The following is a 25,049-nucleotide window of genomic DNA, read 5'->3' on the forward strand; positions in this document are numbered from 1 at the left end:
TACTATAGTCATTACTATATAGTCTTACAACATTATGCTATAGTACTACGCAATTCTACAATACTACTGTCAGTACTACGTAAGTCTACAGTACTATAGTTATTGCTATATTATATTACTACATAATGCTACAGTACTATATAGTAGTACACTATATAGTAGTACAACATTATGCTATAGTACTGCGTAATTCTACAGTACTAAGTTATTCTACAGTACCACGTAAAGCTATAGTGTTATAGTCAGTACTACACATTTGCTACAGTACTGTAGTCTTTACTATATCATAGTAATACATGATGTACTATAGTCATTACTGTATGGTGGTACTACATAATTCTACAGTACTACGTACATCTACAGTGTTAATTTCAGTAAATGAATACATGACTACACTGACAAAATGTTCGATATTTTCAAATTCTTCCGAGCTACCAAACAATATTGTCATGGAAATGCAATAAATGCGCGGTAATCCAAAAAATCATCCCAATGACCTCTAACCCGTCCTCCATTCGAAATTGAATGGTTGAACCATACAGCCTAACAACATTGCGTAACCAACGGCAAATTGCGTCTCGACGAGGACAGTGGCACTTGTCCTCTTATTATTCCGTTTACCGGTAAACCTCTTGTGAGTGTGTGTGTGTGTGTGTGTGTCTGCTCTCTCGCCTAGCAACATTTAGTATTTCACTACGTTTTAGTAGGATTCGTGTCAATTTGACCAGAAACTTATGGTCAAGTTGTTCCAAAGTACGACAACTTTTGAAATTGTTGTTAACTTTCCGAATTTTTGGCATTTTCGGCAAAAAATCGATAATTGCCGAAAATTTTTAAATTCGGAAAAATTGGCAACCTGGATACAATACTAGGAAATTTCCAAATTACCGTTTTTCAAATTTCCGTAAAATTTTGCAAATTGCCGGTTTGCCGAATTTGTCTGAAAATGACAATTGACGAAAAATTTTAAATTCAGCAAAGTTGGCAAATGACCGGTTTTCTAATTTCCGGCTAATTCGGCAAACCACCAAGTTGCCTGAAAAACGGCAAATACCGAAAAAATTTTATTTCGACAATTGCCGAAAGTTTAAAAATTTGGCAACTTTGGCAAATTGCCGTTCCTCAAATTTTCGGAAAATTTGGCAAACCGATAATTTGCCGAATTTGTCTGAAAAACGGCATGTGGCGAATATTTAAGATTTCGACAGTTGCCTAAAATTTTTAAATTCGGCAGTTGGCAAACTGCCGGTTTTCTATTTTCCGCAAATTTCCGGTTTGCCGAATTTGCCTGAAAACGACAATTGTCGAAAATTAAATTTTTAAGTTCAGAAAATGCCAAATTGCCGTTTTTCACGTTTCCAGCAACTCGGCAAACAGCCAATTTGCAGAATTTGCCCGAAAAACGGCTGTTGCCGGAAATTTTGATTTTCGACAATTACCGAAAATTTTAAAATTTTGAAATTCGGCAAATTACCGATTTTAAAATTTCCGGAAAATTTGCGAATTCTTGGTTTGCCGAATTTGCCGAATTTTTTTTGAAATTCGGAAAAATTTGCAAATTGCCGGTTTCCTAATTTCAAAATCGACAAATTGCCGGAATTTAAGATTTCCTGCAAATTCGACAAATTGCCGGATTCAAACATTTCCGGCAAACCGGCAAAATCGCATCTCACCGCTGATTGGAACTAAAAAAAATCTACTTATATGTAGTAAAATGTCCATGACACAATGACACAAAAAATGGCAAATTGATAACCGGCAATTTGCGGATTTTGCCAAACTGCAATTACACCACTGGTAGGAAGTACTGGTAGGAAGCATAGAGTTTTCATAACTCCTTCATCGAACGACCATGGCCCAATCCGTCCTACCAGGAGACATCCAAACCCAACCAAACGCGAAGATCGTCTTCAATGCTCCATACGATGACAAGCACACCTTTCACATCAAGATGATCAACTCATCGTCTCGTCGTATTGGATACGGTATCAAGACCACCAATATGAAGAGACTTGGAGTTGATCCACCATGTGGAGTTCTCGACCCAAAGGAAGCTGTGCTTCTTGCTGTTTCCTGCGATGCTTTTGCCTTCGGACAAGAGGATACCAACAACGACCGTGTCACTGTTGAGTGGACCAACACATCGAGTACAATCCATAGGATGTGTGAACTGGGTTTCTTAACAATAAACTTTTTTCTTAACAATTGCTCCTCGAATCAGCTGACCGTCAAGTATTTCACTTGCTCTCTCTAAGTCTCTCTCTCTCTCTCTCTCTCTCTCTCTCTCTCTCTCTCTCTCTCTCTCTCTCTTTCTTTCTTTCTTTCTCTTTCTCTCTCTTTCTTTCTTTCTCTGTTCCACCTACTTCTCCTTCTCGATCACTATTCAAATAGGAATTAAAACATCATTCCCTTTACCCTCCGTTCCGTTCTCTTCTTCCGATCCCTATATACACACACACACATATCTCAATGACGGGAGGTTCTCACCTTGTTTCCTTCGAAAAACGAGACCGTTTTCCTATCGGTCATCATCATATTGCGGTAGCATATGCTGGTGGGGAACTCCCCCGCTTTTTCTCTCACTTTCACGCAATTCTCTTTCTAATATAGATATATCCATTTCGAATTGGAAGAAGAAGAAGCTTTTTGGTTAATTTTTGCCCAAACATATAATAGGGGTAGCGGAAGAAAAATTTGCATTATTCTACTTTCATTTTTATCCGCTTTTGTAGTATTATTCTTCTTTCGATTTTATGGTCTTACAGTTTTTCGATTTTTTTAAAACTTTTACAGCTTTCTCGTCGTCTTTTTTCGTTTTTTTTTTAACTCGAAAAAAAATTAAAAAATTTTCCAGAAATTTTGGAACATGTATTATAATATATATATTATAAAAAGGAAGAAGTTGATAACATTTTATTGCTTTTAATAATTTTTTTGAATTTAAAATTTTTTGATTTTAAGAATTTTTTAATTCTATGCATCTGAAATGTGGTACAAAAGAAAAATTTTTCAGAATTTTGAATTTTTAAGTTAAGTAAATTTATAGATATTACAGTATTACACTATACAAATTTTTATTCATTTTTTTTTCGAAAAATTGCATTTCTAAACGTTAGAAAATTATAATTTTATATTAAATCAATATTTTGAGAAAAAAAATTGTTTTTTGAAAAATGTTTCAAATTTCTAAATCGGAAATATTTTCAAATCTAATATTGATATAATTTAAGTTTATAATTTTCTTCAAAATTGCAATTTATTTTTAAAAGTGTAATATACATTTAAGTATTTTAAAAGTTCGAAATTTTCAAGAAAAATCTAATTTTTCGGAATTTTTATTTTTTACCATATTTCAGATTTCTAGTTCTCGAAAAAAAAAATTAAAGCCTATTTTAAAAAACTCCCTATAATGCAGATTTTGATATTTTAAAAATCTCGAAATTTTTATTGTCATTTTTTAATTTTTTTCAATTCTAGAAATCTGAATTATGGTACAAAAAATTGTTTTTTTAAAATCAATTTTTTTGTCAAAATTTCGAATTTTAAAATTAATTAAATGTAAAGTATCACAGTATTATACTATAAAATTTTTTTTTCGAAATATAGGATTTCTAAACGTTAGAAAGCTATTATTTTAAATTAATCAAAATCTAAAAAAATTTATTTTTCAAGTTTTTTTTTCAAATTTCTAAATTGGAAATATTTTCAAATCTAATATTGATATAATTTAAATTTACAATTTTCTAACTTTTTTTAGAAATGCAATTTTTAATAGTATAATACTAATATAAATGCATGTAATTAATTTCAAAATTCGAAATTTTGAAAAAAAAACTAATTTTTTGGAATTTTCCTTTTGTAACGTATTTCAGATTTCTAGTTTGAAAAAATTCTTATAATCGAAAATTCGAAAAAAAATTATTAAAAGCATATTAATATAGTATCAACATTTTTTAAAAATAATGTATATTTCTAGAATCGGCATATTTTAAAAACTCAGAAAAAAATTAGTCTCCTAGGCTTCACCTAGCCTAAGAAATATAGCAATCTAGGAGAAAAACACTTCTAAAATGCAAATTTTTTCCCAAATTTTTTTTTCGATTTCTAGGTTAAAAACCCGAAAAAAATGGAGTTTTTAACTAAACCCTCGGTTTCTAGTTAAAAAAATTCAAAATTTTCCATATTTGATTCTCCTCGACAAAACCTGCTTGATCACTATCGTTTTTTTATATACCATCCTCCTCGCGCAACCAAACAAATTAATATTTTTTCCTCGTCGTGTGTTCACCCAACCGAAGTCATTTGTGGAAGAAAAATGCTGTTTCCTTATTTCCGTCATTTGGGACAAAATAAAAATGAATGCAACAACTTTTTCTTCTTCTTCTGTTTAAATGAGTGGTGAAATTGTTCAAAATAAGCTGTAATTATCTCTTGATAATCCCTTCTTTCGAAGTCCTTCCGATTTTCTTGGCATTGCGCCAATCGTTTTGTGTCGCATCGTTTAAATTTTTGGGTTTATTTATCGGAATTTTGGCATTTTTGTTGAGGCGAAAAATTGGCAAAATTACTTTAATTTAGCACAAATATCAGCAATTGTCAAAAATACCAAAACGGACATTTTCGGCAATTTTCAAACCGAAAAATTTGAAATTTCAGTCAAATTTCGGCTATTTTTTTGGGAAATTCAAATTTTCGGCCGTTTTTTTTTGGGAAATTAAAATTTTTAGCTTATTTTTTGTGCGAAAATTCAAATCTTGGGCTATTTTTTTGGAAATTCAAATTTTTGGTTTTTTTGGCCGAAAATTCAAATTTTCGGTTTTTTAAGGGAAATTCAAATTTTCGGCTATTTTATTGGCCAAAAATTCAAATTTTTGGTTATTTTTTGAGAAATTGATATTTACGGGTTTTTTTTGGGAAATTCAAAAATTTGCCTATTTTTCGGGTTGACCAAAAATTCAAATTTTCCAAATAATTGCCACTTGGCTAAATTCCCAAAAAAAAAAATTGTCAATTTGACATTTTTTTGACACCTACCACTGATCCGATATAAAAACATTATTTTACATATACTTGTGCATATGAGAAGCTATACACGTGGCGTAATTATTCCTGTAATAGCCAAAAGCAAATATTTGGAAAAAAACATACACTTCACACATGTTCTTCTATTTCGGAGGAGATTTCTCAAAAAAAAACTAAGTTTGTTTGCAAAACACACACACACACACACAACTCGTATCGCCGTGGTTTTTTACCCTCCGCTGTCCGAATCGTTTTCCCTCCCTAAATTGAGTGAACACAAGATCCCCATCCGTCTGTTTGGCGCCTTTTTTTCCCCGTAATTCTCGCCCTTGTGTTCTTCGTTTTCCTGTCTGTCTGACCATAGACGGTATGTTGGGATAGCTGGTGGCTTCAGCATTACGCGGCGCCTCGTCGTTCTCTTTTTCCCCGGCTTTTGTTGGTTTTTTGTATTACGAACGCCGCAACAAGGGCGGCGAGAAAGACGGAATGACCACCACCACCGCACACCTGTGCACTTTTGCGGTTTTTCGCGGATTCACACCTTTTTGATATGCGTGCTTTATTACTATTATAACGTCCAGTTGTTCTTTTTATATTCACCAGAGACTAGTAGTATTTTCGCTATTAGTCTATTATGCAATAATATTAGAAACTTTAAAATTTAGTTTTTCAAATATTGTTTGAGTGCTATAATTATAGATACGCCTTAGAGAAGATATGGTATTCCCATATTTCATATTAATGAATTTACTGGTAGAAACCCCTAATAGAGATTGTCCCTATTAGCCCTTATTAGTATTGCACGTAATATTAACTAGTAGGGTTTATTATATATAGGCTTTAGTATAGGCTTTAGTACAATTAGTATTGAATATTAGGCCTTTTAGTATTAAATATTAAGCCTCAGTAGTATTGATATTAGGCCCAATTAGTATTATTTTATTGGTATTGCACTTTTTTGTCATCAGGTAAGGCATAAGGCATAAGGTTAATAATAGTAATGCAAGCAATAATAACAGTAACAAAACCCCATAGGACCGAAATTAGGGTATATAGTTCAAAAATTCGATTTCATTAATATTTATAGATTTTTGAACGTACCATATTACTAGGATTATATATATATATATATATATATATATATATATATATATATATATATATATATATATATATATATATATATATAATCGAAAAAATACGATCGCACAAATTTCTCATAATTTATTTTTGATCTACCTGTTGAACTTGACTCCGCCCCCAATCTTGTTGCCGTTGTTATTTTGTTGTGGCTGTCTTGTCGAAGGATATTCAACTATTCAACAACGTAGATCAAAAATAAATTATGAGAAAATTGTGCGATATATATATAAAGATATCAATAAATCAATAATTAATTGTAAAACTATAGAAATGATTATTAGTTGGCCAGTGGACAATTTCCCACAAAACCGAAAACACAACCATGCCTGAATGCAATACCAATAAAGGAAATATTATACTGTTTTGCCGGATAATGTAATGAGCATGACATTTTTATGAAAAATTCCCAGTTACTTTCCGTTGTTCCATTTTCTTCAATTTTCGGGAAAAACCCCAAAGTACCACCATAATAATAAAAAAGGGAGTGTCTCCTTCCGGAAAAGAAGTCACTACTATACCTCCTCTATTATCACCTCATCTACATCTATCCCTGGGGTTTTATTGTTTCTTCGCAAGGATCCGTTGTGGTTTTTATTACTGCCGTCTTGTAGGTATTGCTGCGGTCAGCCGAAAATTGTACGCAGAGACTTTTTTTGGTCTTATAGAATTATAGTTAGGTACGTTAGGAATTAAAGGTATACTTGAAATTTAGATTTATCTTGAAACGCCGAAAATCTCAAAAAACGTATTTTACCGAATTTTATAATACAAATTGAAAAACAATTGAAATTTAATTCGGCACTTATAGTGTATACATTGCCTGAAATTCCCAAGTGGTTTTTTAACAAAAACCTAGGGCTTCTATGGTATGCAGGGCCTGACGCCTGCTTGAAGCCTGCCAGCCTCACGCCGGCCTTTCCCATTTTGACTTGAGTTTTCAAATTTTCTCATTTCTATCATTGTTTTGAAAATAAATGTTTTAGCTAAGGTGCATTCAGGTCAGGCAGGTAGGAGTTTCAACGCATAAAAATAGTTTGGAACAAGTTTGGTGTTAATTAACATTTCCCTTTTTTCCTTTTAACACATTCCATTCTCATTTTCGCCTTCCTTCCATTTTCGGCTTGCGGCTTTCTTTCTGCCGTCGTCATTTTCATTCTCTCTCTCGGATAGTGATGGCGGTGGTCTCAGCTGTATATAACACGACGTAACGGAATGTCCGATCAATTTCCAATATCGAGACAACACCGCTATTCTCTTTCTCTCTGTTTCCTAGTGAGTTTGAGAAATGACGACATCTTCATTTTGAAGCGATGGGAAAATCCGATTGATTTTTGGAAATTCCTGACATTCCGTGGAGATTTTATCTTTGGACCTTGCGTTTTGAATATTTCGGTTTTTTTAAACACACCCTGTAGACTTTAATAGGTTAATGTATATACCGTATTTTCTCTAATAGTAGTGCACCTTTGACATCTCATATCTCAATTATCGTTTGTTTCATTAAAAAATGGTTAAGTAACATAACAAGTTTTAGATTTTTTCTATAGATTTCTTGTTTGAAATGTATTGGTTTTTTAGCAAACCGAGATATAACCTTTATATATATATATATATATATATATATATATAATATTCAAGTAACCAACAACATGTATTTTAATACAGGTGTGACGTTGTAAATTGTACACATTTCGTAAAATTACTTGAATACCCCGATAATGGCTACGTTTTGATTTTCTAGGAAATCTACCTGTGCACATATATATATATATATATATATATATATATATATATAATAGCCTAGTTATATAGCCAAGCTAATTTCATCAATTTACATAAAATCACGGATTTTTTATGTTCATACATTTATAAAGCACGCCTTTTTTTTACAAATTCGTTATTATCCCAATCTATTCTGAAATCATATATTTTTCCCATTTTTCAGGTGAACGGCCATCAACTGATGCAGACGGAGATCCTCCGGGACGGTGATCACATTCGCATCGGAGCCGATCATTCGTTCAAGTTTAGCACGTCGTCGTCACAAGCAAATCAGATTAACAGTACTAATATCAGCAACTCGAACCAACGACACTTCCAACAACAGACATTTTATCCGGAAATGGTACGGGGGTTTTTTTTTTGGAGAAAAAGTGTAATTTTTTTGTTTGAAAATTTTGCAATTTGTCAGACAGAAGATGACAGAAATAAATCTAAATTCCCACAACAGGATTGAATTTCCAAAAAATACGCATATAAAAAAGTTCAAATTTTTTGTACATATTACATTACGTTATTCATGCGATTTTTTTTAATAGAAATTCGCGCTGAACCTTCAAAATTGGCAAAAAAATCGATTATTCAACATTAATTTGTAAATTTAACGGAAATTCGAAAATATTTGGGCCCTTTTGATTTTTTTGCCAATAAAAAATAATCATATAAACTTTAGAAAACTTCTATATTCACTTTCGATATATTTAGATTGTTTTCTTCAAGCCTATGCCTAAGCCTAAACCGAAGCCTAAACCTGAGCCTACGCCTGAGCCTGATTCCAATAACCTACAGACGTGACTACTAATTTTTTAAAATCAGTTTTTGAATTTGTGAAAATTATTCAAAAAGTATGCAGTATTACATCAAATTTTACTATTTTTCAAAAAAAAATTCAATTTTAAAATAAAAATGATATGGTTTTTTAATATAGTATAATTATATTTATCAATAGAGCGCAATTTCTATTTATAAATCTATTTTTCCATTCAATTCCACTATTGTTGACCACACAGCATATGAGTCATATTCCGATCACACATACCATTTCCATCCATTTACAGGCTGATTCACGAGCTTCAACTGCCAGGTGTGCACCATCGGATTACTGTAGTCTACCACAACAGAACGATTATTATCCGCCGAGGTACGATTTTTCCACTGAATTTTTGAAATATAAATTGCTTTTTTAACCACCAAAAATTGAAATTCTGGAGCCGCTTTTTTGCAGAAATTGGAATAATTTTTAAGCTATTTGGCGCATGTTTAAAAAAAAAATTTTTTTAGAATATCGATTTTAAAAAAATGTACGACAAAAATATCAATTTTAGAGAAAACAAAGGAAAATTTTCGAAATTTTAATTTTTTTCGGTTATTCAGCGAAAATCAAAAATTTCTCATTTGAAAAATTGTCTTAAACATGTTTTCGGTGTTTTTCAAAAAAAAAAAATCTTTTGAAAAAAAACGAAAAATTGAGAAAAATTGTAGAAAATTTGAATTTCGTTTATCAAAATATAAGAATGAAATTTTTTTAATTTTCATTTTTTACTCAACAATACATTTCCATTAAAAAATAAAAATAAAAATAATTAAATTTCTATTTTTCGATTACCAAAATTCAAATTTTGTACAATTATTCCCAATTTTTCGTTTTTTTTTTCAAAATTTTCAAAAAGTGTTTTGCATCACTCCCTTCCTCTCTCACACACACACAAATTGTTCAATTTTACACAACAATACGTATACACCCATACATACATATATACATACATATATCAAATATGCAAAAAGTACGGAGAAGGAGGAAGAAGAAAGAGGAAGGATGAAAATGCAAACAGTAATATGCAATATGAATCTGTTGTTCACTTTTGGAGGAATTTTCAGTTTTTTTTTTCACACTTGGAGATAGTTCAAAGTACTTTTTCATTAGCCATATAAGTTAATTCAGTATTATTAGTAAGCATATTAGTATTAGTAATAATACCGTATTTTTTTTGGTATTAAAACTGTAATATTTAGTATAAATTCTAGATTTTTTAGTATTATTACTATACTTTTTTAAAGTAATAATACTAATAGTATAAAATTAGGTACTAAACAATATAGTAATAATAATAAAATTCAAAATTGAATTTGCCGTCTGAAATGTGGTATTAATACTGAAACATAGAGTAACAAATATAGTACTAAAACTAAAAATTGCAGTATGACTACTTAATATTACAGTATTAATATTGAAACATACCCTAGTATTTAAAAAATAGTAATAAATACAGTATGTTTCAGTATTAATCTTGTAATATTTAGTAGTGATTCTAAAATTTTTAGTATTAATATTATATATTTTACTCTACGTTTCAGTATTAATACCCCATTTCAGACGACAAATTCAAATTTGAATTTAGTATTAATACTGTATTGTTTAATAACTAGTTTTAAAATATATATATTTAATGTTATATTTTGTAAAGTATTAAAAGTACCGTATTTCTGGAGAAAAAATTGAATTTACTGTATTCTAATACTGTTAGCTTGGCCAAAATTATAAGCGAATATATAAAAATTGTTTTTAATTTTCAATTTCTCAAATTCTAAAAAAATTTCCGGAACTTTTGATATTTTCCAAATAACTGACTTCCGTATACCACCCATTTTCCCATTCCCCCCCCCCCCTGCGGAAAAAAAATTGAAACGCAAATTATAGACCTTTTGTGTGTGTGATGGTGGTCGTGGTGGTGTCCAGCTTTTGTGTTAGACGCGGAGGCTTTTCTTACTTCTTTCTTGAAATGACTGATTTTTAGAAGATCTTGAAATCTCGAGAATTCGCTTTTATTTTTGGATTTTATAATGATGTAGAACAACAAAAAAAAGGAAATCGTATAAAATTTGAAAATTTTCTAATACGACATTGTATTATATTATCGATATAATCGATACAGCAGAGCTACAGTAGTCATTCAAAAAATTATTATAGTTTTCGCTACGAGATGTTTTGTGCGTCAAATATGTTATGTAATACGCATTCTCAGAATTTTGTGTTCCAGTGATATATATATATATATATATATATATATATATATATATATATATATATATATATATATAGAAAATTAAAATTTTTACGATTTTTTGCGTCTTAAAAATAAAGTACTATCTTGTATCAATCTACGCATGAAATTTAGAGAAAAATAGGCTTTTTTGTGAAAAATTATTTTATTGAAAAAGTAGTCGAAATACGAATAATAGCACATTTGCTATGTAGAAAAAACAAAAAAGCAAACACGATTTTATCCACTTCGTTATATGCTCTTTTACTGCTCTCTCAGTGCTCAATAAGGACATTTCCGTTGTCGTTCTTTTCTGCTTTTCACTTTTTCTAGCTTACTTACAACAATCCATCATCATCATCACCATAATAATAATAATAATAATAATACACCTTCACTACTAGATATTATTATTATGTCTCTCTGCTACTTTTATATACACTGAAAATGTCTATGTGTTATTGTTGGTTATAGTAGTGTCAATTGACATGCAAAATATGCATACATAATGGACTTTTTTCTATTTGTTGTATGTCGAGAATGGGAGGTGTAGGTGTAGGTGAATATATTCCTTTTGCACTTAAAAAAATTGTTTCAGGTTTTGGAATTTTTACCCAATTTTTTGAACGTTTTAATGGAAATCTGATAGGGAGCTTTTTGGTTTGTTTTGATTTTGTAAAAAATTTCAACTTTACTCAATTTTCTTTTTCGAAAAGTGAAAAAAAATTTGGCTTTTTTTTCATTTTTACTATGAAATTCGAATTTATATCATAAAACTCAAAAAAAAAATCCCTATCATCATTCACCTCTCTTTTTTATATTACCACTATTAACAATCCAATTTATGAGCCCTGTTATGTGTGTGTGTGTGTGTGTGTGTGATGAGCACAAAAGAGCACCACACCTACCTTGTCAAAAGGACGTGTATTATTGAGGTATTAAACACTTTGTCGTTTTCTCTCCATTCTCTCTACCTTTGCCGCCTTTTCCGAATATTTTATGTTTGGAATTTATGGCTCCGTTCGTATGTTCGTTCGTGCGTTTGCTTTTACGATTTTTTTTAATCGAAAATTTGAATTTTTAGTTAACAACTCTGTAGATGTGAATTTGATACCGTTATGCCATAGACATATCGTAGTAATTACGCTCAAAAAATGGCCTAAAATTAGTTAAAATTTGAAATTTGAAATTTGACCGACTTGTCAAGCGGCTGGAAACTAACTTTTTTTGGAAATCACCGTCAAATTTTGAGTATACAATTTAATTATTTTCCCTTTTCAACTCGATTTAGGTACATTTGAGGGCAACGGATCACCAGATTTTGTGAAATTTGGTAATTTCTAGTGATCCATTGACCTTAAATGTACCTAAATCGAGTTGAAAACGCAAGATAATTACATTGTATACCCAAAATTTGACGGTGATTTCAAAAAAAACTTAGTTTCCAGCTGCTTGAAAAGTCGGTCAAATTTCATATTTTAACTAATTTTAGGCCATTTTTTGAGCCGGCTTAACTGGTTTTTTTAGAAGTTTTCAAGAAGTTTCATTATGAAATTCGGTGTTTTCAGACAATTTTGAGTCGAATAAATCAAAAAGGTCATACAATAGTTTAATTATGACATATACATTATTCGAAACGCCAAAAATATCGGGCAAATCGAAAATTGCCGATTTTTTCTGGCAATTTGCCGCCTTTTTATGCCAATCATATTACAGTAACAATGCCTTAATAAAAAATATTTTCAAGCTAGTTTAACACCTTATGTCTTAGTTAAAATCAGGGTTCCCGGCAAATTTTGTAAATTTGCCGAAAACCGCCTGGTCTGAATTTATGACTCACTTCCACCACCACCTCCACAGTTTTTTTTTTCTCCCGATCATTTACACATACACACACATTTTTGAATAATCAATACATACATTCAACTATGACCTGTATGGAAAAGAGAGGAGTGTCACTGTAAGGTGTTGGTGATAAGAGAGGAAAAGAGAGAGAGATGGAGAGAGAAGAAAAAAAGAAATGCAAATATGTGAAGAGTATGTGTGTGTGTGTGAGTCATCTACCCGACATTCCGTCGTTTTTCGTTTTCGGTGCATGCATTTGTCGGCAATTTGTCATTTTTACGGCAACATGGCAATATTGGGTGTGCGTCAAGTTTTGAAATTTGCCAAGATCGGCAAATTCGCCGCTATCGACTTTTTAATATTTGCCGAGCTCGGTAAACGACAGGCTCGGCAAATTTGCCACACACCCCTGGTGGCAATTTTCCGGGAATTTTTTTTTTTTTTTAGAAACGCCATGTGGCATTGGTTTCGAAATAGCTATTTTAAATGTAAATAGCAGAATATACTGAAAACCTGATTTTTCTAAAAATGACGATTTGCTGGAAATTTTCATTTTCGGCAAATTGCCGATTTGCCTTTTGCCGGAAGTTTCTAAAAGGATTTTTGATAAGATGGTAACACTTGAACAGTGTGCCTTTTTGAAATGTTTTCCGTTTTCTCTTGATATTTACATAGAATTTGCTTACTTTTCAAGATAGATGTAGGAACATTCATAGGATGCGTACAGTTTTGCCGATTGAGATTGAAATTCTGAAATTTCCAAAAAAAAAAAAATGCAAAACCACAATTTGCCGAAAATGTAGTTTTTTTTTAAATATCTTTAAAAACCGAAAATGAACTGGTTTCCCGTTTTTTCCCGTAATTTTTTCCCCTATTTTAATGTTGGAAATTGCCCGGAAATCTAAATATTTTCTCCTCTATCTCACTTTCTCCCCCGTCGACCTTTCTCTCTCTCTCTCTGCTTCTCTCTTTCCGGTGGTGACAAGTATGATCAAGTCTAGGCTTGACTTGGATCGCTTTGGGGAGTTTGTTTGCTTTTTGTACGAAAAAAAAGAAAAAAAACTGCGAAATTTTGAAAGATTTTTTGTGGGAATTCAAACCAGTCAAAATTGGAATTCCTTGGAGTTTCAGACTATTTTTTGGGTATTTTGAAGCAAAATTTTCATTTATGATACTCTGTTATTTCTGACAAGGGAATGACGTTAAAACTGCGCGGGCTATCGATATGAAATAAACGCTAAATGGTAGTTGAGAATAGTGGCTACAAGAATCATTTTTCAAAACTTGCTATGCTGGTTCACGGGGCTGGTAATCGCCGTCTATTGCCATTTTGGTGCGTTATTGATATGTTTTGCAAAAACAAGGTTCGCAGAACATCTTTGAAGCTATGCAGCTCCGTTGAAAAAAATCTGACAAAAAAGTGATCAACTAAAAAGTTGTAGATTATAACTTTATCTAAAACTTTTCAGTTAAACACTTTTTCTAAAAAAATTTGGTTGTCGAGCTGAAACTTTTGAATAGAGCTGCTCATTTTTGGAATATTCTAGAAAGTATAACGTCTACATCTCGACAACCAAATTTTTTTAGAAAAAGTGTTTAACTGAAAAGTTTTAGATAAAGTTATAATCTACAACTTTTTAGTTGATCACTCTTTTGTCAGATTTTTTTCAACGGAGCTGCATAGCTTCAAAGATGTTCTGCGAACATTGATTTGGCAAAACATATCAATAACGCACCAAAATGGCAATAGACGGCAATTACCAGCCCCCGTGAGCCACCATAGCAAGTTTTGAAAAATGATTCTTGTAGCCACTATTCTCAAATACCATTTAGCGTTTATTTCATATCGATATCCCGCACAGTTTTAACGTCATTCCCTTGTGAGCTAAGTCGTTATCTCTTCTCTACGTCGTTTCCGATTTTTCTCCCAAATTTCCTATCCGAAAGTCTCCAGTCTCCAGAAAAAAAAATGCGTCGAGTCAACTCGGAATCTCGTCTCCACAAAACAGAAACCACATTTGGAGTCGGTTCTTCTTCTCCAACCATCCCATCATCTTATGCACTTCCCAGACACCAACAAACTTCTCGTTATATCTATCATCGCCGAGCAGCATCCACAGATGCTGAGCCCCTCCTCGCATCGTTTGATGCACCTGTGCCCCGACCCCGTCGGGTCACTTTTTCGCAGACATCTGCGGCAAAGCCACCGCCGCCAGTTCCGATACCCGTCACGAGGTTTCAGACGGCTGCACCTGCTGCGAATTTCAGTGCTAGACAGCTTAAACATCTGTAAGATTGGCTTCAGAGTTGCACTTTTTTTGGTGGAAAATTTTTAAATTTATTTTCTGAAAAAGTTATAAAAATTGAAAAAAAATTAATTTCCAGCATGTCCGGCTCATCAGTCTCATCATCACGGCAGGAGGATCTTATGATGCATTCCAATAATAGTGAGTTTTTTTTTGTTGGAAAATTGACATCGATGCACCATGTATCAAAATTGGCTAATTTTGGAAACACCTTGGGTTACTGTAGCTGAATGTTTCCTGAAAAGTCTTAAACTTCAGTTTTAAAACTTCAAGACATGGTGCATTAAGAGTCTTAATTTAAGACATGGTACACTGATACAAAATTAAAAAAAAATAGGCCAATTTCCTGGAAACCCCCAAAAATTGTCCAATTTTTCTAAGGCTTAATGACGGAAATTTTACAATTTTCACGGTTTTTGAGTTATATCGGCAAAAAAATGGACGATTTACGAACTTTTAATACAAATTTACTATATATTCAGTATCTTCCCTAATAACTTAAACATTTTTTTGTTGGAAAATTGAAATTGATGCACCATGTATTAAAATTGGCTAATTTTGGAAACACCATGGGTTACTGTAGCTGAAATTTCAGTTTTAATTTTGAAACATGGTGCATCGATAAAAAATATATCATATTCGATTTTTTGCAATTTTTCGAGGTTTTAATGACGGAAATTTTACAATTTTAGTACATGGTGCATTGAAAAAAATTGCTAAAAAGTTTAGCAATTTCCACATTTTTGCTTCCGAAAATTTCGCTGCCAACTCATGGTGCATCGACATAAAAATTGACGATTTACGAAATTTTAAAACAAATTTATTTTTACCAACCTATAGTATTTTCCGTAATAACTTAAACCATTTTTTGTTGAAAAATTGAAATCGACGCACCATGTATTAAAATTGGCTAATTTTTGAAACACCTTGGGTTACTGTAGCTGAATGTTTTCTGAAAAGTCTGAAATTTCAATTTTCCAAATACAAGACATGGTGCATTAAGACATGATACATTGATGCAAATTAAAAAAAAAGAAAGGTTATGCAAAATTGAACGTTTCAAAGTAATTGTGGGACTAAGATTTTCAGCTACAGTAACCCGAATAGTGCTTTTGTTCCTCAAAATTTTTTAGATTAAAAAGTGTAAAAAAAAATAAAAATGCTGGAAAACACCTTTTTACTGATTTCCCCCTAAAAATTGACCAATTTTGAAACATGATGCATCGATAAAATATATGGTATATTCGAGTTTTTGCTATTTTTCGAGGTCTTAATGACGGACATTTTACAATTTTCACGGTTTTTGAGTTATAAAAGTCTGGAACCCCATGAAATTTATCAATTTTAATACATGGTGCATCGACGTTCCGACCTAAACCTTTTATCATTTTTTTTTTTGGAAAATTGAAATCGATGCACCATGTAGGCTAATTTTGGAAATACTTTGGGGTATTGTAGCTGAATTTTTCTGAAAAGCCTAAAAGTTTTTTTTTTTTTGCATTAAGACATGGCACATTGACACAAAATTTTTAAAAGTTAGTCCAATTTCCTGAAAACCCTCAAAAATTGACCAATTTTGGAACAGGGTGCATCGATAAAAATATAGCATATTCCATTGTTATTGCAAATTTTCAAGGTCTTAGTGACGAAAATTTTACAATTTTCACATTTTCCCATTTTTCCCTAAAATTTATCAATTTCAATACATGGTGCATCGATGAAAATAAAAAATTTAGCAATTTTCACTTTTTTTTTATCCCGAAATTTCGAAATTTTCGCTGCGAACTCGACTTTAGTCATAATGCATCAAAAAAAAATTTAAAAAATCGCATAACGACTGTTTTTTTTCAACGAAAAACTTTGTCAAAACTATAGAAATTTTGATACAAATTGTATTTATATTTAGCATCTTCCCTAATAATTCCAATTTTCCCCGAAAACTCGGAGAGTTCCCTGAAATTTATAAATTTTGATACATGGTGCATCGATGAAAATGAAATATTTAGCAAATAAGTCTAAAATGCCTTAAATTTATATTTTTTTGATACATGGTGCACAGGGCTGGGACCAAAAAAAAATTTTGGGCCAAAAAACAAAAAAATTTAAATTTTCGAAAAACCAAAAAAACCAAAAAAAAAAAAAAACCAAAAAATTTTGTTGATTTTTAATGGGGTTATTCAAGTAATTTTGCAAAATGTATTAAAATACATTTATGACGTTACAACTGTGTTGAAATAAATGTTTTAATGTATTTTAATACAGAATAGTCTCGAGTCGAGACTACCCACGGAAAATTTTTTTTTTCGGATTTTTTGGGTTTTTTGGTCCTAAAAAACCAAAAAATCGATTTTTCGTCAAAGTACCAAAAAAAAAACCAAAAAATTCCCAGCCCTGATGGTGCATCGATAAAAATAAAAAAATTAGCAATTTCCACTTTTATCCCGAAATTTTGCTGCCAACTCAACTTTAGCCATGGTGCATTCTCAGAAAATCCCAATTTTTTCCCGAAAAGTATAAAATCCCTTAATTTTATAATTTTTTGATACATGGTGCATCGATAAAAATACATATTTAACAATTTCCACTTTTTTTTTATCCCGAAATTTTCTTAACAACTTAAATCTTGAATTCCAGACATCCTGCCACCGTACTCTACAAAATCCGCGCAGGAACCCCTCCAACTGCCGCTCTCAATTCAAATCGGCGACTACAATGTATGGGATTTCCTGGCCGAAGTGATGTCGAATCGTGCGGCAACCTCATCGGAAATGTCCACATTCCGCCTATCGCCTGCCTACTCTCTCTACCTGGCACTTCGATCATTCCACACACACAATAAACCGTACTCTGTGCAATTCTTCTCACGGATCGAGTCGAATTTCAAGCAAATCGCTCAGGAATGCTCGTCGAAGGATGATCTGATCTTTTGGCTTGCCAACGCATCGGAATTCAATCATCTTGTCGAGCGGGACACTGAGCTGAAAGCGTCGAGATATGGCAAAATATCTGTGGAAATTGAGAGAATATTCCGGCGATTGGTTGCAGTGCTTCAAAGTGTCATCCGTCCGGCGGCGCGGGCTCTGTTGGACATTCATCTGAATGATCACGACGCGACCGGCGATGTGATTCATCTTCTCGACACCACGATGCGCCAGGCGAGAATTTGTGGTCTCAACGCGGCGCTCACAATTCAACTGTGCGGGCATCTCCTCCACATGGTCAATGCCTTTGTGTTCAACAGCTTGGTCTCAGTCAACCTTCCAGCTGCCCAGTTGAATACTCGCCTCGGAAAGTGTCTTCAGTATCGGATAGAGTCGATTCACAGATTCTGCGAACGAATGGGCGTCGAGATGGCCGCCGAGTGCCATTTGGATAGATCCCGTCAGGCCGCTAACCTTCTCGCCACGCAGAAGAATGATGTTGCCGCGTTGGGATCGACGTGCTATAAGCTGAACAGCCTCCAAGTGGTTCATATCCTGTCGGGATTCGAACCAGACGACGGCGAGATTCCATGTGACGATGACGTCGTTGATCGGATCTGTAGACTCGCTGAAAAACAGGCGGATAAGCTGACGTTGGAGGATGGGCAGCGCGTGACACTGGAGGAGTCCGACGAGCTGAACCTTCCGTTCCTGATCCCTCAGGATGGTTACTTTGTCGAGCAGTTCCGAACGGTGCCAGATGGTCTTTGGCAGTACTTGCAGCAACTTCAGCATAGGCGCCTCTGTCATACGGTGTCGCTTACACCGGCACCGCCGGCTGCGATGACCCATTCGATGCATGCGATGCATATTGGAGCAAGCGATGCTCATTATCATCAGCATCAGCATCAGCAGCAGCAGAACCCGATTGTGAGAAGTGTGTCGCAGACTACACTGACCAGTATTCCGACTACACAATTTGTGGGTTTTTATATAAATTTTGGAAAAAACATGCATTTAAAAGTATTATGATATCAGTTAAAAATAAATTTTTAGGAACCTTTGAAATTGAAAATTCCTAAAAATGTATAATCTTTTTATATGTACATAGGAATATTTAACAGCTAATATACTTAAATATTGTATATGTTGTTAAGTTGTATTAAGCATTGTATATATATAGACAGACATATATATAGTTTATATATATAGATATAATTTTACAAAATAAACAATAGATAGATTAAATTTTAAAAAATAATTTTTAAAATTAAAAAAATTCCAACTACGAAATTTTTAGGTTTTTTTTTTCAAATAAAATATATTTAAAATTATTATTATATCAGTTAAAATTTGATATTTTTTCGAACTTTTGAAATTCAACATTTCTGAAAATGTAGTATATTTTATATTTACATTTATAGCTTTCATATACAATATATTTAAAAAAATCCTAAAAATCCTAAAAATTACAAAAATACAAATTATAAATAATTTTTGCAGGGCGACAGTTTTGGAAGTGCCGTGTCGGATACGATATCGAAGGTGACACTGCGGAAGAATGGAGGAGGCATCGGATTGAGTATTGTCGCTGCTCAGGTATAATTCTGAAAAAAAAATTAAAAAAAAAAAAAACTTCTGTTTAATTTTGAGTTTCTATCTAAAAGTTGATATAATATTCTATACCAGCTTTTTTTTTCTGAGACTACCGTAATCATACAGTATTCCTACCGTACCACTATTTTACCACTACAGTACCCCGACTATATCCCTACACTAACCCTAACTCACTACCCCTCCAGAAGCCAAAACTTCACAGACTACAAAGACTACATAGACTACAAACTATGGACAAACGGAATAAGCGCTTTATATATAGTAAATGATAATACAAAATACTGTAAAGTAGTGTGAAAAATTTGCAAAAAAAAATTATATATCAAATTTGAGTAGTGTATACCAAATTTTATTAAACATGATGTCTAACATCTCAGGAAAGTCGGAAAAGCCCACCAATACCCAGAATCCTTGATCTCTGGATTAGCACAATTTCTGCGCGCGAAGCCTCTCAAAACGTAACAAACACACATAATTAGGTGCATTTGGATTATTACCAACAGTTATTCCTTCCCACCATCCAAAATCTTAATCTCTGTATTTAGTTGCGCATTAGGTGCTGACCGCCACTACCAATATTATTCCGTTTTGAAGGATAGATTATTATCTTTTGGGAAACAAGTCAGTTTTTGGACATTTATTTTAGGGGTTTTTAGTTTTTCTGATTCGGATCTAGTTTAGGATTATGGTTCTTATTGCAGTTTATCAGGTATTTTAGATTTTTAAAAATTTGCCGATTATTAATTGCCGTACCGTTAAATACGTTAAATAAATAAATATATATATATATATATATATATATATATATATTTTTTTTTTTTTTAACAAACCGAAATATAACCTTTTAAAGTAAAGGTGGAATACTGATAGAGGAATATACACCAATAGATAATGTTAAGGGTGGAGTACCGAAATTTAAGACTTTTCTTTTTTAGACCCAAATTGGTCCAAAACTACCGAATTTCGTAATGAAACGTTCTGAAAATTTCTCAAAAAAAAGTTATGGCGGTTCAAAGTTCGGCAAAATAAGGCCCATTTTCAGCTAAAATCATAATTTTTTCCAACTTCTCGGTGTCGCAACGTCTGGAACCTAATTTTCATTTATTTATCACTTTTTAATAAATATAGTGGCCTTTAATTAGGCGTTTATTCGTTGATTTAGGTACATTTTCAGTCAGTGGGGCTCAAATAAAAGTTACATTTTGTGCCACACTGACCATAAATGTACTTAAATCAACGAATTAACGTCTAATCAAAGCCCAGCATACTTATTAAAAAGTGACGAAAAAATAAAAGTTCAGTTTCAACCGCTGCGACACTGAAAAGTTGCCAAAATTTGAGATTTTAGCTAAAAATAGATCATTTTTCCAAAACTTTGAACCGCCATAACTTCTTTTTTTTTGAAAAAGTTTCAGAGCGTCTCATTACGAAATTCGGTAGTTTTGGACCATTTTGGGTCTAAAAAAGCAAAGTCTCAAATTTCGGTACTCCACTTTTAATATAACTATTCGAGTAGTGTCGGAAAATTAAAAAGTGTATTCCACCCTTACTTCAAAAGTTTACATTTCGGTTCGTTAAAAACTAGATAACTAGGCTATATATATATATATACTAATAACTATTGACCCTTTTTATATTAGGTTGAACCGGAAGTCTTTGTGACTGGGTTTGCTTCTCCACCGCTCGCCGCAGTTGCACTTTGGTGTTCCTATGTTGCTAGGGTATAACAACGAGTAAAGGAACTTCATTTTAAAAAACACCCCAATCCCTTCCCTCTGACCTGAGTATAGTTAGCCAACGATGTATGTAAACAGTGCCATCCACATCCGACATAGTTTGCTGTACTTCTTCCTCTTTCATACCACGATGAAGGATTTAGAGAGTCTCCTTGAGAATGTTTATCATACACATGATCATCACTATAATGTCATACACAATTGGTTCCACCGCTTCGACAAGGACGACTTTTCTCTTGAGGATCATGAGACCCCATAAATTGGACTTGGATGCATTGAAGAAAGCCGTGGCAACGGAACCTTTCCGAATTACCCGTGAGCTGTCAACCGCACTTGGGTCTCATCAAACCAACATCGTACAGGGCTTGGCAGCTCCCGGCATAAAGAAAATTAGGGGTTGATTCATACCTCACACCTTGACACAAGCCAAGCTTGATTTTTGAGTGGATGATTCCCTTTCCCTCCTCATTCTCCACGGGGGCGATTGATGGTTGGACCTACTCATCACTGGAAACGAGAAGTGGGTCCTCTACGAGAACAACCACAAGCGTGACCAGTGGATTGGAGAAGGAGACACCCCACAGGATGCCGCCAAACCTGACCTTCACCCCAAAAAAGGCATGCTCACAGTGTGGTGGGGAGTGTACGGCCCCATCTACAGGGAACTGCTACCTGATAGCAAAATAATTACTGGGGGCCTCTACATTATCTAACCACGGAACCTGAAGAAAGTTTTCAATCGTTCACCCCTGATGGACAAGCAACTCTATTTTCTCTTGCTTCGAGAAATAAACGTTTGAACAAGTCACAAAGACTTCCGGTTCAACCTAATATAATTTTTTATAATATCAGCAATTTTCGGGGCAAACTGCAAAATTGCTGGTGTTATTTAAAAAGGGTCAACAATAGTTATTATCAAATTCATGACTATTTTTCCCCTCCTCAAAATTCCAATTTTTGCATAATTACAGGGTGTTGGTGATCGTCAAATGGGAATTTATGTGAAGAAGGTTGTCGAAGGAACACCGGCTGCACACGATGGACGACTCGAGACTGGTGATCAGTTATTGAGTGTTAACGGACATTCGTTAATTGGAATTTCACAGGAAGAGTTCGTTTTTCAATGATTTTTGACGTTAAAACCAGCTTTGGCGGCATAATATTCAAATTTTTTGGAAAATTGAAAAAAAATCACTTGAAAAATATTTTTAAAGCACTCAAAACGAGCGATTTATCTGAAAAAATTGTAAAAATAATCTAAAATTTGGCTGGTTTTCTAGAATTTTTAAAATTCATTTTAAAAAAACTTTCTTGATTTTATGGTTAAAAATCTAAAATTTTCAATTTTCAATTGTTTTATTGTAAAAAATCGGAAATTTTTAATTTGTGATATAAAAAGTCTATAAATTTCAAATGTTTATTGTAATTTTTAAATTTCGATTTTTCTTTTAAAATCTAAAATTTTAGATTTTATTATATTAAAAATGCAATTTATATTACAATATAAAAAAATTCAAAATTTCGTTTCAAAATCAATTTTAAAAATAGAAAATTCTGTAATATTTACCCTTAAACTCAAAACAAATCACCGTCTTCAAAACAAAACCTTCATTTTTCCTCGAAAAAAGCCAATAAAAAATCGATTTTTTTTCCAAAAAAATTTCTTTAAAAAACTTGCATTTTTCCAAACAAAAAAAATTCCGAAAAACGTCCATTTTTCTCCAAAAAAAATCCCAAAAAAAGCCCATTTTCCCAAAAAATATCCCAAAAAAACTCCACTTTTCCAAAACAAATAAACAATCCTAAAAAACCTCCATTTTTCCAAAAAAAAAACCCAAAAAACCTCCATTTTTCCAAAACAAAAAAAAATCCCAAAAAACCTCCATTTTTCCAAAAAAAATCACAAAAAACGTCCATTTTTCCAAAAAAAAATTCTCAAAAAAAAACGTTCATTTCTCCAAAAAAAAATCATAAAAAACGCCCATTTCTCCAAAAAATATCCCAAAAAACCTCCATTTTTCCAAAAAAAAAAACCAAAAAAACCTTCATTTTTCCAAAAAATATCCCAAAAACTCCCATTTTCCCAAAAAATAAATCCCTAAAAAATTCCTAAAAAACGTTCATTTTTCCTCGAAAAAACCAGTAAAAAATCAATTTTCTCCGTTTTCAGAGAAAAATTCGAACAAAAAACCTTTTTTTTTCGCGATTTTTTTTTGGCATTTACCATATGGCACTAAAAAAGGTGTCAAAAAAATGTAATTTCATTTTTTTTTAATCTAAAAATCCATTTTCCCAACAAAAAAAATCCCAAAAAAAAACCTTCATTTTTCCTCTAAAAAACCAATAAAAAATCGATTTTTCCAACAAAAAATATCCCAAAAAACCTCCATTTTTCCAAAACAAATCACAAAAAACGTCCATTTCTCCAAAAAAAAATCATAAAAAACGCCCATTTTTCCAAAAAATATCCCAAAAAAACCTCCATTTTTCCAAAACAAAAAAAAACCGAAAAAACTTTCATTTTTCCTCGAAAAAACCAATAAAAAATCGATTTTTCGTCAGTTTTTCAGTGCAAATTTCAAAAAAAAACCTTTTTTTTTGTTTTTTTTTAAATTTTTTTGCGTTTTAAACGCCGCTTTAAAAATTTTTTTGAAAAAAATTAAAATTCATTTTTTTATCTCAAAATTTCAGCGCCGCCCGTCTCATGACCCAAAGTGGAAACGAGGTGCATTTCGACGTCCGGAAAAGAGCCGCTCACCGTAACGGGCTCAGCAATTGGCTCGGATCCCAAACACCGACAACTTCAAATTTCATTGCACCATCTCCATCTACAGTACCCCCGCCGAGTTATTCACATGTTGGACGGACTCCGTCTTATGATGGACAACCACCACCGAGTTATAATCACAGAAATGGTGGAGCCAGCGGAGCAGGAGGATCATCTGGAAGAAATAGTGCTTTCGTAGCACCACTTTCGAATTCATCATCAAATGCGTCGAGTAGTCATATGCAACAACACTATGCTCATCATAATATGATGCATAATGGCAATTTGAGTGCTGCTCCGGGAGCTCCCGCGGGGGATCCGAAACATTATCGAAGCTCGTCGGCTAGTGATTTGCAGCACGATGTACGGTTTTAGGACTTTCTGACAAGAAAAATTTAAAAAAAAAACGCAAAATTTGACGCAAATCGATAATTGCTCGAAAATTTGAAAAATCGAAATTTTGCAAAAATTTAAAAAATCCATAATTGCTAGAAATTTTGAAAATAAAAATCGATAATTGCTCGAAAATTTGAAAAATCGAAATTTTGCAAAAATTAAAAAAAATCCATAATTGCTAGAAATTTTGAAAACAAAAATCGATAATTGCTCGAAAATTTGAAAAAACGATATTTCTTTTTAAAATTTGAAAAAAATTCGATAATAAACAAATCTGATAATTTCAAAAAAATTGATAATTTGTCAAATTAAGAAAACCGATACTTTTCTAATTTTTGAAAAAAATTATAATAAAAAAATCGAAAAGAATCTTTTTTTTATTTTGAAAAAAAACCCCCGACAATTTCTCAAAAATTTGAAAAAATAAATAATTTCTCAAAAAAAAATTTAAAGAAAAATCGATAATTTCTCAAAAA

General features: G+C 32.5%; 1 protein-coding gene across 15 annotated transcripts in view; it reads left to right on the top strand.

Annotated features, from left to right (window-relative positions):
- afd-1 overlaps positions 1-25,049 on the top strand; it is a gene marked incomplete at both ends in the record, with an annotated part of 49,607 nt that overhangs the window by 17,591 nt on the left and 6,967 nt on the right. For 9 of the 15 annotated variants that reach the window (NM_001026490.6, NM_001306400.4, NM_058537.6 and 6 more), the window contains 7 exons: positions 8,111-8,290; positions 9,003-9,085; positions 15,216-15,277; positions 17,771-19,038; positions 19,561-19,656; positions 22,382-22,521; positions 24,102-24,540. In NM_001026490.6, coding sequence (NP_001021661.2) covers positions 8,111-8,290; positions 9,003-9,085; positions 15,216-15,277; positions 17,771-19,038; positions 19,561-19,656; positions 22,382-22,521; positions 24,102-24,540 — 2,268 coding nt within the window. Of the gene's footprint in view, positions 1-8,110; positions 8,291-9,002; positions 9,086-14,791; positions 15,120-15,215; positions 15,278-17,770; positions 19,039-19,560; positions 19,657-20,359; positions 20,384-22,381; positions 22,522-24,101; positions 24,541-25,049 lie in introns of those variants that run through there. The other 6 variants (NM_001306405.3, NM_001306406.3, NM_001306407.3 and 3 more) reach the window with 4 other exon arrangements.

The sequence above is a fragment of the Caenorhabditis elegans genome, chromosome I, assembly GCF_000002985.6.
Source record: "Caenorhabditis elegans chromosome I".
NCBI classification, from domain to species: domain Eukaryota; kingdom Metazoa; phylum Nematoda; class Chromadorea; order Rhabditida; family Rhabditidae; genus Caenorhabditis; species Caenorhabditis elegans.